Consider the following 17935-nt stretch of genomic DNA (forward strand, 5'->3'; position numbering starts at 1 on the left):
CTAAAAGAAAATAATAACCTGGTTGCCCTATTTGAGAGGCAGGTACCGGATCCTCCCAACCCCAAATCTGGGGTCATGAATCCTAGTTCACATCCTAACCTGAGGCTGTACGACTATTACTCATAACAGAAGTCGTTTAACTTCTTGTTCTCATCACTTAAACGGGCTGACAAACTCACAGCACAGAATTTGTGAGGATTAAGGAAAGGCAAACTAGCTTCTGTAAAACACCTACTGTGTGCTAGGAATCACTAGTTTTCACATACATTATCTCCTTTGTTGCTTTTTGTGGCTCTGTGAGGTACAGATTGTACTATTTAGTAATATTTGTAAACAGTAGGTATCATCTGAATGCTTATTACATACCAGGTGCTGTTCTCCATAAGCATTTTTTATGTATTCGTTTAATTCTTAGGGCAATGCCACAGGCAGGTACAGTGCAGTTATCTCCATATTACGGATGTGGAAATTGAGGCAGAGAGATTAAGAGTCTTGCCCAAGGTCACAGGACTAGAAAGTAGCAGAGCCAGGGTTGAACCTGGGCTGCCTGACTCTAACCACTATGCTATTTAGAAAACATTTAAGACAATTTTTAAGACAATACCTGGCACTAAGCATTCAATAAATGCTAGCTGCGGCTATCATCATCATAATCACCCCCATTTTGAGAAGGAGAAACTGAGGCTCGGGCTAGGCAATTTTCACACATTTCCCTCCCACCCCCATCCTCCCGTAGTCAGTAGATGGCAACCCGAAGTCAGTCTCAAGTTCGTCTAGAACTCGTGTTCTTTCCACTGTTCTGAGCATCCAGCCGTGAGGCTGTCATAGGCCCTCAGTGCTTGTTTCTGGAGGCTGAAGCAGCTCAATCTTCCATCCACTCCCCTACCTCCACCCTTCCCCTGGGGCTGAGCAGCAGCCTGCGGGCAACGGGCGCTGATCCCTTCTCCTTCCTCCTGCTTCCTGCAGTTTCACTCTGAGCCTGAGGGACCAGGCTTCCCGTGCTCCTGTGACACTCAGGGCTTCCTTCACAGACAGAACTCTGGCCTGGATATCCCCCTGGGGGCAGAAGAAGCTGATCTCAGCCCCCTTCCTCTTTTACCCCCAGAGATTCTTTGAGGTGGGTCAGAGCCAAGTGGTTACATCCCTTCAGGCTGGAGCACAGAGCTGAAGTCCCATAATGACCTGGGAGACTCTGGGGCGGGTGTACAGGGCAGATGTTATGGGGTGGGAGGCCCCAGCCAGCAGAGCACAGCAAATGTCTGTACAGCAGTCCTCAATGCTCCACTCTGATGCCAGGGATCCCATGGCCAGAAACTCAATTGGTGCAGGTAGGGACCCAACATCAGCTTTAGTAAAAAGCTCCCCTAATGATGCCGACATGCAAAACCACTCCTCTACAGGAAGCAGCCCCAGTTACAGGTGGTGAAACTGAGGCCCAAGGCTGGGAAGATCCTTGTCAAAGTCCACAGTGGACTGGTGACAAGCCAGGCCCCTTGTCCTGTTCTTTTCCAGCACTGTACTGGCTGCCCCCTGGGTCCAATCTTTGTGTCCTCTGAGAGGAGGAGGGTCTCACTGGGGAGCGCATCAGGCAGACAAGGGAAAGTCTGGCTGGAAGCTGCAACCTCCTCATTCCTCCTTTCCCAGGTGCTGCTCCTGTGCCAGGAGGGAGGGCTGAAGCTGGCGCTCAATGGGCAGGGACTGGGGGCCACCAGCGTGAACCAGCAGGCCCTGGAGCAGCTGCGGGAGCTCCGGATCAGTGGAAGTGTCCAGCTCTACTGTGTCCACTCCTGAGGAGGGTTCCTGGGAAACCCTGACAGAAAACAGGAAGGTCAGCCCACACCCAGGGCCCAACTCTCCTCCCCTCATTAAACCGTCCACCTGACACCACCACATCAGGCCTGGTTCACTTCTGGGCTTGAGTCTGCAGGAGCTTTGGGCCTGAGGGAAGGCACAAGGGTGCAAAGGTTCCTCGGACTCTGCACCTTCCTCCACTAAGAGCCTGGGATTTGGCTCCATCTGCCTTCAGGGCCTGAACTGCACTCACAGAGGCAGGTTTTGTAGACTAACAAAGATACTCCAAAATACAATGGCTTAAAGAATGCGATCATTTATTCTTTATTATTTATTTGTTTCATTCTCATCTAGCAATTCTAGAGACAATGGTCCAGGTTAGTGGGGCAGCTCTGCTCCCCAGAGACATTCAGGGTCTGTCCTAGCCATTGTTCCACCACCCCCAGGGCGTCATCATTGTCTCCTTGGCTGAAACTCAGCTGCCACCCTATCTTGGTCTCAGCCACTGAGAAGGCTAACAGTGGCTGTGGACAAGACCCACCTGATCTCATACGCCCCAGGCCTGGGTCTGACACACACCAGGGTGTCAGTCACATTTTATCTGCAGGCACTCGCTCTCGGTCTCACTACCTGCAAGGGAGGCCGGAAATGTTCTCTAGTGGGACATCCATGAGACCAGCCACATAAAACAGAATAGTCACAAAATAGCAAAATAGTTTTATTCTATTACTATAAAAAAACAGGGAGAATGGATTTTGGTGGATAGCCACAGTCTCTGAGACAAGTAGATGCTGTTAATATCCTCATTTTATAACACAGGAAACTGAGGCACAGAAAGGCTAAGTAATTTGCCAAGATCACACAGTGAGTAAGTCATGGGATTAGAACCCAGGGATTCTGTCTGCAGAGTTTGTGGCTCTTAACCATAAACTATTATCTAGTGTACACAGGCACACTAGAGCTTCCAGATAAAGATGGGCATTGGAGCTGGAGGCTTGAGAGGAATCAAAGAACCCTGCAAATTGAAAAGTACAGACAAGAGAAAAGAAGGACCACCACCAAGAAAAGAGCAAGATTAAATGAGAAATAATTTAAGAATTATATATAACTGTATATAATATATACCATACAAATATATATACAGCATAGCATACATTATACAGTAATATATGTGCCATGGTCTGAATGTTTGTGTCCCCCAGCTAAAATTTATATGTTGAAATCCTAGCACCCAAGGAGATGGTATTTGGAGGTGGGGCCTTTGGGAGGTGATTAGATCATGAAGGTGGAGCCCTCATGAATGGGATTAGTGCCCTTATAAAAGAGACTCCAGGCTGGGCGTGGTGGCTCATGCCTGTAATCCCAGCGCTTAGGGAGGCCAAGGCAGGCAGATCACCTGAAGTCAGGAGTTCGAGACCAGCCTGGTCAACATGGCAAAACCCCGTTTCTACTAAAAACAAAAAAATTAACTGCATATGGTGGCACATGCCTGTAATCCCAGCTATTCAGGAGGCTAAGGCAGGAGAATTGCTCGAACCCAGGAGGCAGAGGTTGCAGTGAACCAACATCATGCTGCTGTACTCCAGACTGCATGACAGAGCCAGACTCTGTCTCAAAAAAAAAAAAAAAAAAAAAAAAAAAAAAAAAGTATAAGTAAAATAAAAGAGACTCCAGAGAGCTCCCTTAGCCCTACCACCATGTGAGATTGCAGCAAGAAAGCAGGCGTTTATGAAACGGGAAGCAGGCCTCCACCAGACACAAAATCTGCCGGTGCTTTGCTCTTGAATTTTCCAGCCTCCAAAACTGTCAGCAATAAATTTGTTGTTTATAAGTTACCCAGTCTAAGATATTTCAAAGCTGGACCCCTACCATTCACCATATACAAAAGTTAACACAAGATGGATTAAAGATTTAAAGTAAGACCTTGAACTGTAAGAATCCTAGAAGAAAACCTAGGAAACACCATTCTGGACCCTGATCTTGGAAAAGAATTTGTGACTGAGTCCTCAGAAGCAAGTGCAGCAAAAACAAAACTTGGCAAGTGGGACCTAATTAAAGAGCTTCTGGGCAGCAAAATAAACTATCAACAGAATAAACAGACACCACACAGAATGAGAGAAAAATATTATATTCACAAAGTATGCATCCCACAAAGGTCTAATATCCAGAATCTATAAGGAACTTAAGAAAAAAAACCCATCAAAAAGTGGACAAAAGACATGACAGACACATCACAAAAGGAGACATACAAACAGCCAATAAACACATGAGAAAATGCTCATCATCACTAATCGTCAGAGAAATGCAACTCAAAACCACAAGAGCATATCATCTCATACCAGTCAGGATGGTTATGATTAAAAGGTCAAAAAACAACAGATGCTGGTGAGGCTTCAGAGAAAAGGAAATGCTTATGCACTGTTGGTGGGAATGTACATTAGTTCAGCCACTGTGAAAAGCAGTTTGGAGATTTCTCGAAGGACTTAGAACTACCATTCAATCCAGCAATCCCACTACTGGGTATATATCCAAAAGAAAATCATTCTACCAAAAAGACAGTTGGACTTGTATGTTCATTGCAGCACTATTCACAATAGCAAAGACATGGAATCAACCTAGATGCCTGTCAACAGTGGATTGGATGAAGAAAATGTGGTGCATATACACGATGGAATACTATACAGTAATGAAAAAAATGAAACCATGTCCTTTGCAGCAACATAGATGCAGCTGGAGGCCATTATTCTTAGTGAATTAACAGAAGAACAGAAAACCAAATACCATGTATTCTCACTTATAAGTAGGAGCTAAACATTGGGTGTCAAGAACAGAAAGATGGCAATAGACTCTGGGGACTACTAGACTGGAGGGAGAAAAGAAAGAGGGAACGGGAGAAAGGGTTGAAAAACCATTGGGTATTATGTTCACTACCTGAGTGATGGGATCATTCACACCCCAAACCTCAGCTTCACACAATATATAAACCTGCACAGGTACTCTCTGAATCTAAAATAAAAGTTGAAATTATGTTTTAAAAGAAGATAAACCTCAATTTCCACAAATATGTTTTATAGGATTTTTTTAGTAAAATGTATTCCGTGTATAGATTTTTAGGAGCACAGGAGAGCCTGCATCTCTACACTGCTTCTTCCCAATCATATATACAGTATATCCCTCAATCTATTTTGGTCATCCTTTATTTCCTTCTGTCACTGGGAAGCCAAGTTCTTTCCTTACTTTGTATTGATGGCCAAGAAAGAATATCCAATTGGAAAAAAAAGGCAAGCAGGTTTTATTGCTGGTCAGGAATGGAGGAGTGAGCCCTTTTTCTAAAGAACCCCTTCTCCTGAAGGTGATGGAAGCCAGGGAACTTTAAGGAATTAGATGTGGGGCGGGGAGGTATGTATGTAAGCATGGGAGGGACTCCAGATGTGCAGCTGCAGATCATAAACATGCTTCTTCATATGAGGTATGTTCAGAAAATGGCAGCAATTTTCTTCTAGGGGTGGGGATTTGATATGGTTTGGCTGTGTCCCCACCCAAATCTCATCTTGAATTCCCACATGTTGTGGGAGGGACCTGGTGGGAGGTAATTGAATCATGGGGGCAAGCTTTTCCCAGGTTGTTCTCATGATAGTGAATAAGTCTCCTGAGATCTGATGGTTTTAAAAAGAGGAGTTTCCCCTTTTTTTTTTTTTAAGTTTTTAAACTTCTGTTTGCATATTTTTCTAAAATTGTGCATTCCAGTACTTAAAATCATTTGAACAACAACAACAAAAAATGGCACTCTGGTTAAACTGTATTACAGCCTGCATGACACCTTGGGCCAGCTTGGTTTTACTCTAGATTTTACTGTTGTCCCACCCCACTTCTTCCACCCACTTCTTCCTTCACCAACATGCACGTTCTTTCCTTTTCTGCCAGCCAGATAGACAGATGGGAGTGGCAGGTTTGGCCTTCATTGTCAGTAGTTCTTTGATGTGAAAGGGTCAGCAGAGTCACTTAAACTTGATCCGACCTCTATGCATCTTACAAAGTTAAACAGCTAAAATAAGTAAAATAAGAAAGCAATGCTTGTGGAATGCACCGTGCATATTGGCAGCACATGCCTCATTACAATTCACCAGCTTGCTTCTCCTGTTCAATCGTTTCTTTGGAAGGCAGTGGATTTTTCTCTTGTGCTTCTGTCTTCTTCAGTTGTGACTTATCTCTTTGCCTGCTGCCATCCGTGTAAGATGTGACTTGTTCTTCTTTGCCCTGCACCGTGATTGTGAGGCTTCCCCAGCCTCATGGAACTGTTAGTCCAATTAAACCTCTTTATTTTGTAAATTGCCTAGTCTCAGATATGTCTTTATCAGCAGCATGGCCTAATACAGGACTTTAGCATTACAATGATATGTTAATGATCTAAAGGTAACAAGGGGTCGCCAGCTCTGGTTTGCTGGGATCTTGCTCTGACCTTATCTTCCTCCAGTAATTGCCAAAGAGTCCAGAGACTCCAGCGGCCTCCTGGGCCATCTGAAGTTCTCTTAAGCAAACATACATGTAGATAAAATGATTTAAAAACCTGTTTAAGGAAGAACAATGAGTTTTCTTAGTTATCTACTGTTTAAGAAAATAATGAGCTTTCTCAGGGTTGTCTTCAGGGTTGCCCTGGTAACATAAGATGTGTGTGTTTGTTTTTACCAGGACCTTGCACAACTTTTGTTAGATTTATACTTAGGCACTTTATAGCTTTGTGTGCGATTTGTAAATGCTATCTTTTTAAAAAATTGTATTTACTTGATACTGGTACAAAAATGCACCTGATTTATGTATATTAATCTCATTCCTAGCAAACTTGCTAAATTCTTTTATTAGTTCAAATAGACAATCTTGCACTGGCACAGTGGTTTACACCTGTAATCCCAGCACTTGGGGAGGCCGAGGCAGGTGGATAACTTGAGGTCAGGAGTTTGAAACCAGCCTGGCCAACATGGCGAAACTCTGTCTCTACTAAAAACACAAAAAATTAGCTGGGCATGGTGGCACACGCCTGTAATCCCAGCTACTCAGGAGGCTGAGGCACAAGAATCGGTTGAACCCAGGAGGCAGAGGTTGCAGTGAGCTGAGATCACACAACTGTACTCCAGGCTGGGAGACAGAGCAAGACTCTGTCTCAATAAATAAACAGGTAATCTTACCACTTGCAAAAAATAATGATTTCTGATTTCTTCCTTTCCAATATCCCTCTCCCTCTCTCTCTCACTCTTCCCCTACTCCCAACAATATTCCCTCCCTTCCTTCCTCTCTCCCTCATCTTTCCTTTGTTATATCACATTGGCCAAGAATTCTTGCACACTGTTGAGTAGCAGTGTGGTTAGCAGGCATCTTTGACCTGTTCCTGACCGTAGGGAAATGCAACTAAGGTTTCACTATTAAATATGAAGATTGGCCGGGCGCGGTGGCTCAAGCCTGTAATCCCAGCACTTTGGGAGGCCGAGACGGGCGGATCACGAGGTCAGGAGATCGAGACCATCCTGGCTAATACGGTGAAACCCCGTCTCTACTAAAAAATACAAAAAACTAGCCGGGCGACGAGGCAGGCGCCTGTAGTCCCAGCTACTCGGGAGGCTGAGACAGGAGAATGGCGTGAACCCGGGAGGCGGAGCTTGCAGTGAGCTGAGAGCCGGCCACTGCACTCCAGCCTGGGTGGCAGAGCAAGACTCCGTCTCAAAATAAATAAATAAATAATAAATAAATAAATAAATAAATATGAAGATTGTTGTAGGTTGGGAATAGATACTATTTTTAGGGTAAGGAGATTTTCATTTTTTCTTAGTTTGTTAAGAGATTTTTTCATTTTTTTCATAAGTGTCAAGTCTGTCTTCTGCAGTTACAGATATGATCATATTTTTTCTAATCTGTTAATGAGATAAATTACATGAGTAGGCTCTCTAATGTCATGCTATAAGTATCTTTAAATTCCTTAAATTCCTGGAGTAAATGCATGTTTAATGAATACATTGCCACATTTCATTTACTGATATTACTGGTTTTGCATTAAGTTCATAAATTGGCTTATAATTTTACTTATCCATCCATCAATACTATCTCAGCCTTAGATTCTGGATTGTCTCTTTTCTGTGCAAGGTCATCAGTTGTTTATATGTACTCTAGGTCTTTATTTAATCCATAGATTCCATCTTCCTCTCTTTTTTTCTTACATTTTATTGTTGGTGATAAAACTGATAACTTTTTCTCATAGAGTTTCCCAGAGTCTGAATTCTACTGATTAATCCCTAGGTCATTGTTTAAAATACTGTCTCCTGTACTTCTTTTCATCTAGAGTTTTGATCAGATTCAGTTTCAATTTTTCAGCAAGAAAACCAAAACTACTATCTTATTCTCTAAATGTTTCCTTTTTTAATTTAATTTAATTTATATTTTCTTGAGAGAGTCTCAACTCTGTCACCCAGGCTGGAGTGCAATAGTGCAATCTCAGTTCATTGCAGCCTCCACCTACCAGGTTCAAGCGATTCTTATGCCTCAGCCTCCTGAGTGGCTGGAATTACACATATGCTCTGCCACTCCTGGCTAATTTTTGTATTTTTAGTAGAGATGAGGTATCGCTATGTTAGCCGGGCTGGTCTCAAATTCCTGACCTCAAGTGATCCACCTGCCTCAGCCTCCCAAAGTGCTAGGATTCCAGTCATGAACCACCATGCCCAGCTAAATATTTCTTTTCTATAGCTTCCTGTTCTTGTTTCCTGAATATATTTTCTCTTATCTCTTCCATGATATAAATTGTGGGGAGCCAAAGGCCCGTGGGACGTGACCAACTCAGCATTCCACTGGAGGCTATGTGATCAAAGAGCAAACTGTTTCTCATGAATGCAGGATGTGAGCAAACTCACGACTGCTTCTGCCCACAGAAGGTTTGCTGAGGGCAATCGCTTCCTGACACCGAGCTTCTTGAGGTTGTCTACTGGGACATCTAGGGAATGCAGTCTTGCAATCCTACTCTGGACCAAGCAGCTGACCCCTTCTTCCACACCCCTTCTCACTATCTCTTTTGCCTAATAAATACAGAGGGCTGTGTAAAGCTCAGGACCCTTATCCACTAGAGGCAAGGTGCCCCCGACCCCTTCTTCCAAATATACTGTTTTGTCTCTTGTCTCTTATTCCCGTATTTGTCCCCTCTTTGTTCAGTCCCCCTAGGTCCATGCGGATTACATAGTGACACTCCAAACAGTGACAGAATTGGGCGCTCCACAAGTGGCTTCCGAACACAGGGACTTCAAGGATGTGAACAAAGAAGGTCTGCTGGAGCACAGGAACTGAAATTGACAAGGCAAACAGGGACCCTGGGTCAAGTCTGCTGGCAGTGGATATAAGGACCGTGTCCTAAAGAGGTACTGGGAGCAGTGCTTTAAAGAAGTACTGGGAATGGGAAGTTTTTGCAATCAGGGTAACATGGGGCAGACTTTGTCTATTGAAGAAAAACATGATGTGCAGTTGCTTAAAGTGTTGTTGAAACAAACTGGTGCTCAGGTTAGTTGTCAGACACTAACTAAGCTGCTGCAGGAGGTTATCATGCATCACCCATGGTTTCCACAGGCGGGCACACTTGATGTGGAAAACTGGGACAGAGCAGAAGGACTAAAATGGGCTCATCAAAAAGGTCTTAAAGTTGATTCTTCTGTTTTCTCCGCTTGGAGTTTACTTCAACTGTACTTCTGCCATTATCTCCTTCTTCTTCTGTGGGACAGCAGGCTGAATCTAAAAATCTGAAAGAATCTGTTGTCCTACTCACAGCTCCAGTTGAAAATTAAAAAAAAAAACAGAAGAGGGAGGATAAAAATTGGCCTATACCACCTCCTCCAGTTGCAGAAACGTCTGTACCGTCTCCTTTGGTAGCAGAAGTAGAGACCGCAGTACAAAGAATTTTACGCTTTGCTCCCATAGCCGGAGAGCCCTTAGGATCTTGTGCTTTTCCTATTTCTGTAAGGCCTGATCCAAATAATCCACAGCAGGTTATTCATGAACACACTCCACTAGAGTGTAAGTTGTTGAAGGAATTAAAAGTGAATGTGGTAAATAAAGGCAAACAGAGCCCGTTCACTTTAGGATTGCTAGAATCTGTGTTCGGTGCTATGCGTCTTTTACCCTTTGATGTGAAACACTTGGCGTGAACTTGCTTGTACACTAGTGCACATCTGACATGGAATTTAAATTTGCAAGAAACGTGTGCAGATGGAACCGTGTTGCTGGACATGGAGACATTACAGAGGATATGCTGTTAGGTGATGGCCCTTATTCAGACCTGGAACGTCAACTGGCAGTCCCAGACGCTGCTTATCAGCAGTGTGCACAGGACCCTAAATGCACCTGGGCCACAATTCCTGAAGAGAAAGTCCCAGTACCATCCTTTTTACATATAATGCAAGGGTCACAGGAGCCCTATGTGCAAATTCTTGCAAGATTATAAGAGGCAGTGAAGCGTCAGATTCCTCACACCACAGCTGCAGAAATGCTAACCTTAACTGTAGCTTTTGAGAATGCAAATGCAGATTGTAAACATGCACTGGCACCAGTGAGGTATGCAAAAACCTTGGGAAATTTTCTCTGAGCTTGTCAGGATGTAGGAACTGAGCTTCATTGCTCTGCAATGTTAGCGCAAGTAATGGCTAATTTAGCAGGTGACAAATCTAAAAGGAGCCAAAGGTCAGACCCTAAAATGGGAAAATGTTATAATTGTGGAAAAACTGGACATTTTGAAAAAGGAATGCCACCAGATCTCAGGACAGAAAGGACCTTACAATGCAGTGCCCCACCCAGCTGAAAAAAAATGTCAGGACTTTGTCCTCGCTGTAACAAAGGAAATAACTGGGCTAATCAGTGCTGCTCAAAATTTTATCAGAATGGCACCCCCATGCTGGGAAATGAGAAGGGGGCCTGGACCCAGGCCCCACAACAATGAGGGTGTTCCCAGGCCAGCCCTCAACCCTGTTTCAGGGATGGGTTCCCAGAGGGACATTGATTCCCTCACCCCAGGGACACCAGGAAGTGCAGGATTAGATCTACCTGTCAGAGAATGGGTAACGTTACCTGGGGGAGACCAACCCACCAAGATTCTCAGTGGCATTTGGGGACCTTTACCAACAGCATATATGGGACTAATTTTAGGCAAAAGCCATCTTAACTTGCAAGGCATCACTGTAGTCCCAGGAGTAATTGACTCCGATTATGAAGGAGAAATTCAAGTAGTTTTAATGTCACAAGATCTTCGGGTTTTTTTTTTTTTTTTTTTGAGACGGAGTCTTGCTCTGTCGCCCAGGCTGGAGTGCAGTGGCCGGATCTCAGCTCACTGCAAGCTCCGCCTCCCAGGTTCACGCCATTCTCCTGCCTCAGCCTCCCGAGTAGCTGGGACTACAGGCGCCCGCCACTGCGCCCGTCTAGTTTTTTGTATTTTAGTAGAGATGGGGTTTCACCGTGTTAGCCAGGATGGTCTCGATCTCCTGACCTCGTGATCCGCCCGTCTCGGCCTCCCAAAGTGCTGGGATTACAGGCTTGAGCCACCGCGCCCGGCCGATCTTTGGGTTTTTGAACCAGGAGAATATATTGCTCAATTATTGCTTATTCCCTTCAAGTCACACCCTTCTCCACGAAAGGAGAAACAAGGAAATAAAAGGTTTGGGAGCACAAATAGGTCAATAGTCAATAGTCTCATTGTCTGAAGTGTTATCCAAGTTCACTGTCTCATGACCAAGAAAATTAAGGAGCATAGCTCCAAAGGGTGAGGTTGGAGTGAAACTTTAATAAGCAAAAGAAGAAAGCTCTCTATAGCAAAGAGGGGAGCCTGAGTGGGATGTCATTTTACAGTTGAATGCAAAAGCTCTTATAAGAAACTCTTCTCATTTCTGTAACTGTTTGAGTAACTTCTCTTATCTGTTTAGGTGTCTCTGTAATTCCCCTTATCTATGCAGCTGTGGGTATGTCTCCAGGCAAGCCCAAAGCGCAACATCTCTTGTTTGTATAACTGTGAGTCTGTTTTAAGTAAGTCTCCCTCCCTTCCCCATGAAAGCTCCTACAGTGTCCCCTTGTACATGTCTGAAAAGGGGAGGAAACTTTTTCCTGGGAGCCCACTAATCACACAAAGTACAAAAGGCTTCTATGCTGAGAGCCTGCTTAACTGTGCAGCTGCAGCCTGAGCTCCCCAGGCTGCTCTATTTTTGCCTGTAGCTGTAATTTTTCAGGCAGGCTGCTTCTCTGAGGACCAGCCTTAGCTGTCTGCCTAACTGATTTTTCCTTTTATTCTCCCTCAACAGGGTGACTGGGAAAATAAATGGCTTTTTTCCCCAATAAAATTAGTCACTTTTATTTAAAAGAAACACTAAAAATAAGTGTGTAAAATTAAACTGCATGATTAAATACACATAAAAGTAATATCCATACTTTACATCAAAATCCATACACAAAGTTTGTTGATTGCATAACAGTAAAGGAAATGGCAAAACTGAGAACTTGCTGCAAATGTTTGCAACCTGAAATAACTATAAAATTGTTTCTTTGGATGGGCGCGGTGGCTCAAGCCTGTAATCCCAGCACTTTGGGAGGCCGAGACGGGTGGATCACGAGGTCAGGAGATCGTAGACCATCCTGGCTAACACAGTGAAACCCCGCCTCTACTAAAAAAAAATACAAAAAAACTAGCCGGGCGAGGTGGCGGGCGCCTGTAGTCCCAGCTACTCCGGAGGCGGAGGCAGGAGAATGGCGTAAACCCAGCAGGTGGAGCTTGCAGTGAGCTGAGATCCGGCCACTGCACTGCAGCCCGGGCTACAGAGCGAGACTCCATCTAAAAAAAAAAAAAAAAAAAAATTGTTTCTTTAAAGGGAATTTAAGAATTAAATATATCCCTCAAGTAGTTGACAATGAAGAGCCCATAACTTATTTTAGTTACCAAATGTTTAAAAAGTGTTCTGTGTTCTTCCTCCCCAAAATGTTAGTGTACAGCTATTCTTATAAATGTTGAGGAGAGAAGATGGTGAGAAAGGAATGCAGAAACGACAGACTGACCAAGGCATTTCCTTCCACGCCGACAGCAGTCACCAGGGGTTGCTCTCAGGCACTGTTTTATGGAGATGTCCCCACATTAAGCGATGCTTTCTTCTATGACAATTTTTAAAGCCTATGCATTACTTTGTTCCACGTACATCACAGGGAAGCTCAGTTTTAGCCCAGAATTTAACTTGGAGACCCAGCTGTCTCCCTCAAGCCCCAAGGACTGGTTGTTCTGCTTCCTGAGTGAGTCCAGTGTTTGCCTCATCCTAATGGCTCCAACAGAAAGACTGAGATACCCACCTGTGGACACAGACAACCACCTTACAGACACAGAAAAGACCATGAGACTGGGCTCACATGAAAGGAAACATCCACACTGCGTTTTCTGTTAAGAAACGCAGTTTTCTTAACAGAAAACGCTGTGTTTTCTTATGTCTTTTTTTTTTTTTCTTTCATGCTCAGGTGGAAGAAGAGATTTCTTTTTCCTTTTTTTTTTTTTTTTTTTTGACAGTCTTGCTCTGTCGCCCAGGCTGGAGTGCAGTGGCATGATCTCAGCTCACTGCAACGTCTGCCTCCTGGGTTCAAGTGATTCTTCTACCTCAGCCTCCCAAGTAGCTGGGACTACAAGCACGCACCACCATACCTAATTTTTGTATTTTTAGTCAAGGCGGGGTTTCACCATATTGGCCAGGCTGGTCTCGAACTCTTGACCTTGTGATCCACCCACCTCAGCCTCCCAAAGTGCTGGAATTACAGGTGTGAGCCACTGCAGCCGGCCTCTTTCTCCTTTTTTAAGACAAGCTGCTGGTGTTCTATTTAAGTATGCTTATGGTGCAAGAACTAACATTTACATACTTGTTCATTTCCCCACTGTAGTCTCTGTAAAAATGACGAAATCTACTGGAAAAACAAACTTCAATTTGTCCATCCTCAAACCAGCCCTTAGGTTTGTATGGGGTACCACATAACTCCAATTTCTGATTATTTCTGAAGTTCCATTCTCTTCTTCAAGGCTCTTTCTCCCCTGCAGTCTTAACATTCATCTTTCTCTGGTCTCTTGAATCAACCACCATATACCCACCAGTTTTCCAAATTCTACCAATTTGGGATTTTTTTTTTTTTTTCAGCATGTCTTGTCAGTTGCCTTCTCTTCCATTCCCTGGGTCCTTAGAGTGTAGTGACTTTTAAATACTTTTGCTGTTGTTTTAGTTGGTTTCAAAAGGAACAAAGAAAAAAGCATTTTTCCATTGTGTCTCCAATTTCCTGAATAAAACACTTAGCTCAATAACTGCCAATCTTTCTAATATAGACCTATAGGAATTAAATTACTACATAATTATTCAAGCTACAACCAATAGTTTTTGAAAGTCATATTTTGTGTTACTTCTAAATATTTCATCATTTCTATTACTATTATTACCATCTTGATCCTAAAGTCTTTATTAGTTAGAAGCGTGTCTTCATAATCCCAACGGTATGGGCTTGGGGCCATACTTTCTAGTTAATCACACTATGTTCAGAAGAGAACGCTTGTGTGGTATTACTTTTTTAGTATTTGTTTCTTGTTCTATGGCCTAGTATGTGGTCCCTGTGAACTTGAAAAGAATGTATATTTTCCACTCGAACTCAAAGAACACCTGGGAAATCCTTCACAAAAAGATCATCACCCAGGCACATAGTCATCAGGTTATCTAAAATCAAAACAAGGAAATAATCTTATGAGCTATGAGGCAAAAGCATCAAGCAACCTGTAAATGAAACCCTGTTAGATTAACAGTAGATTTCTAGGCAGAAACCCTACAAAACAGAAGGGATTGGGGTCCTATGCTTTAACCTCCTCAAACAAAATAATGGTCAGCCAAGAATTTTGTATCCAGCAAAACTAAGTTTCATAAGTGAAGGAGAAATGAAGTCTTTTTCACACAAACAAATGCTGACAGAATTTACCACAACTAAGCCAGCACTACAAGAAATGATAAAAGGAGTTCTAAATCTTGAAACAAAACCTCAAAACACACCAAAATAGAACCTCCTTAAAGCATAAATCCCACATGGCCTATAAAACAACAACACAGTGGGAAAAAAGGGTATTCAGGCAGCAAGTAGCATGATCAATACAGTAGTACCTCACATCTCAATACAACTGTTCAATGAAAATGGCTGAAATGCTCCGTTTAATGATATGAAATAGCAGAGTAGATAAGAATTCACCGAACAAGTATCTGCTGCCTTCAAGAGACTCACCTAACACATAAGGACTCATAAGGCTCCATTTAACTATATGAAATGGCAGAGTAGAAAATCATTTACCAAACAAGTATCTGCTGTCTTCAAGAGATTCACCTCACACATAAGGACTCACATAAACTAAAGGTAATGAGGTAGAAAAAGACATTCCATGCAAATGGACACCAGAAGTGAGCAGGAGCAGCTATTCTTATATAAAACAAAAAAGACTTTAAAGCAACAACAGTTAAAAAAAAAAGACAAAGAGGTTCTGTGGAATATATCAACAAAAAAATGCAAAAAGAAAAAAGGGACAAAGAGGGACATTAAATAATAATAAAAGGACTAGTCCAACAGGAAAATATTACAATCCTAAATAAATATATATGCACCTAACACTAGAACTTACAAAATTTATAAAACAATTACTACTAGACCTAAGAAACGAGATAGACTAGCAACATAATAGTGGGGGACTTCAATACTCCACTGACACACTAGACAGGTCAAGACAGAAAGTCAGCAAATAAATAATGGACTTAAAGTATACTCTAGAACAAATGGACTTAACATATTTACAGAATATTTTACCCAGCAACTGCAGAATATACATTCTATTCATCACCACATGGAACATTCTCCAAGACAGACCATATGGTAGGTCGCAAAACAAGTCTCAACAAATTTAAGAAAATTGAAATTATATCAAGTACTCTCTCAGACCACAGTGGAATAAAATTGGGAATCAACTCCAAAGGGAGCCCTGAAAACCATGGAAACACATGGAAATGAAATAATCTGCTCCTGAATGATCATTGGGTCAATAATGAAATTAAGAAGGAAATTAAGAAATTCTATGAACTGAATATTAATAGTGACACAGCCTATCAAAACCTCTGGGATACAGCAAAAGTGGTGCTAAGAGGAAAGTTCATAGTATTAAATGCCTACATCAAAGAGTCTGAAAAAGCAGAAATAGACAATCTAAGGCCACACCTCAAGGAATCAGAGAAACAAGAACAAACCAAACCCAAACCCAGCAGAAGAAAAGAAATAACCAAGACCACAGCAGAACTAAATGAAATTTAAACAAAAAGGAAATACAAAAGATAAATGAAACAAAAACTGGTTCTTTGAAAAAATGAACAAAATCGATAAGCCATTAGTGAAATTAATTAAGAAAAGAGAAGAACCAAATAAGCTCAATTAGGGCCAGGCATGGTGGCTCATGCCTGTAATTCCAGCACTTTGGGAGGCCAAAGTGGGTGGATCACCTGAGGTCAGGAGTTTGAGACCAGCCTTGGTAACATGGTGAAACCCTATCTCTACCAAAAATACAAAAATTAGCCAGGCATGGTGGTGCACGCCTGTAATCCCAGCTACTCGAAAGGCTGAGGCAGGAGAATCACTTGAACTGGGAAGGCGGGAGTTGCAGTGAGCTAAGATTGTGCCACTCCACTCTAGCCTGGGTGACAGAGTAAGAGAGACTGTCTCTAAATAAAGCTCCGCCTCCCAGGTTCACGCCATTCTCCTGCCTCAGGCTCCAAAGTAGCTAAGGACTACGGGCACCCGCCACCACGCCTGGCTAATTTTTTGTATTTTTGGTAGAGATGTGGTTTCACCGTGTTAGCCAGAATGGTCTCTATCTCCTGACCTTGTTGCCGCCCGCTTCAGCCTCCCAAAGTGCTGGGATTACAGGCGTGAGCCACAAAGGCGTGAGCCTGCCTGAGGATATTTTTCACGCCACGGTGCAGGAAAAAAGAATCAAAGGGGCCCTTTGACATAGATTAGCAATCTCATTAACTGGAGGAAGCCAGTCAGAGTCCAGGAATGCTCTAACACACCTGGACAGAGTACCAGAGAGCAAGGAGCTTCAGAGAAAAAGGCTCTGAAAATGGTATAAAAATGTCCTGTGGGTTCTTGGACAACTTTTAGGCAACAAATACATAGGACAAGACATTCCAAGAGGCCCAGCAGAGACATCTCCTAGGGCGCTAATGGCTTAACACACCAGGAATTCTATTGAAACAAACCAAAAAGATGTGCCTGGCAATAACAGCTATGCTTTAGAACTAGGGTGAAAACTGAAATTAGATCTGCTGTAATAAAGTCTAAAACCAAGCTTCCATAGAATCAGCATGATTCACCAGTAACTTACCTGTGTGCCTTATCAAAATTTACTATTCTTTCTGGAATAATAACAATCTAGATCCTCTACAATGTTATCCCACAATGTCCAACACAAAATTTAAAAGTTACCAGATATGCAAAGAAGGAAAAGGTGACTGATAATCTAGGGATAAAATGATCCATCCACAGAAGCAGACTCAGGCATGATCCAGATACTTCAGTAAGCAAACAAAGACTTTCAAATTCTGTGATTTATAACTTTAAAAATATTAATGGAAAAAAGTCAAGAAATACCCAACTCAACTTTTTAAAGTACAAAGACTTGAGCAGGTATTTTACAAAGAATGATATTCAAATGCCCAAGCATGGTATGAAATGAATTTTATGATTTCGTATAAAGTGATATGAAAAAACTATTCAACATCATTACTGATCAGGTGAATACAAATGAAAACCACAAATTTATACATCTAGGCTTCCTCCAGAGGGATTTAAATGAAAAAGAATGGCCATGATAGTTGTTTTTAAGAAAGTGAATCAACTAGAACTTACAAAGTTTCCAGGTGGGAATATAAATTGATTTAACCACTTTGGAAGATGGCTTAGTACCTAGAGCTAAGTATACACTCCCCCAATCCATGACCCAGAAATTCTACTGCTAGACATGCACTCAAGAGAAATGAGTGTCTATACCACCAAATGCATGTACTAGAAAGTTCTGTTTTCTCAAATTCTTTTTTTTTTT

At 42.5% G+C, this 17935-nt stretch overlaps 1 protein-coding gene across 14 annotated transcripts in view; it reads left to right on the top strand.

Annotated features, from left to right (window-relative positions):
- Positions 1 to 12889, top strand: part of LGALS12 (galectin 12) — a 22098-nt gene extending 9209 nt beyond the window's left edge. For 5 of the 14 annotated variants that reach the window (XM_017882672.1, XM_017882668.1, XM_017882675.1 and 2 more), the window contains 2 exons: positions 967 to 1117; positions 1645 to 2099. In XM_017882672.1, coding sequence (XP_017738161.1) covers positions 967 to 1117; positions 1645 to 1791 — 298 coding nt within the window. In that variant the 3' untranslated portion in view covers positions 1792 to 2099. Of the gene's footprint in view, positions 1 to 966; positions 1118 to 1644; positions 2100 to 2732; positions 3013 to 8982; positions 10683 to 12779 lie in introns of those variants that run through there. The other 9 variants (XR_001887432.1, XM_017882669.1, XM_017882670.1 and 6 more) reach the window with 9 other exon arrangements.
- The last annotated feature ends 5046 nt before the right edge of the window (positions 12890 to 17935 follow it).

The sequence above is a fragment of the Rhinopithecus bieti genome, unplaced genomic scaffold, assembly GCF_001698545.2.
Source record: "Rhinopithecus bieti isolate Rb0 unplaced genomic scaffold, ASM169854v2 scaffold_13271, whole genome shotgun sequence".
Lineage (NCBI taxonomy): Eukaryota > Metazoa > Chordata > Mammalia > Primates > Cercopithecidae > Rhinopithecus > Rhinopithecus bieti.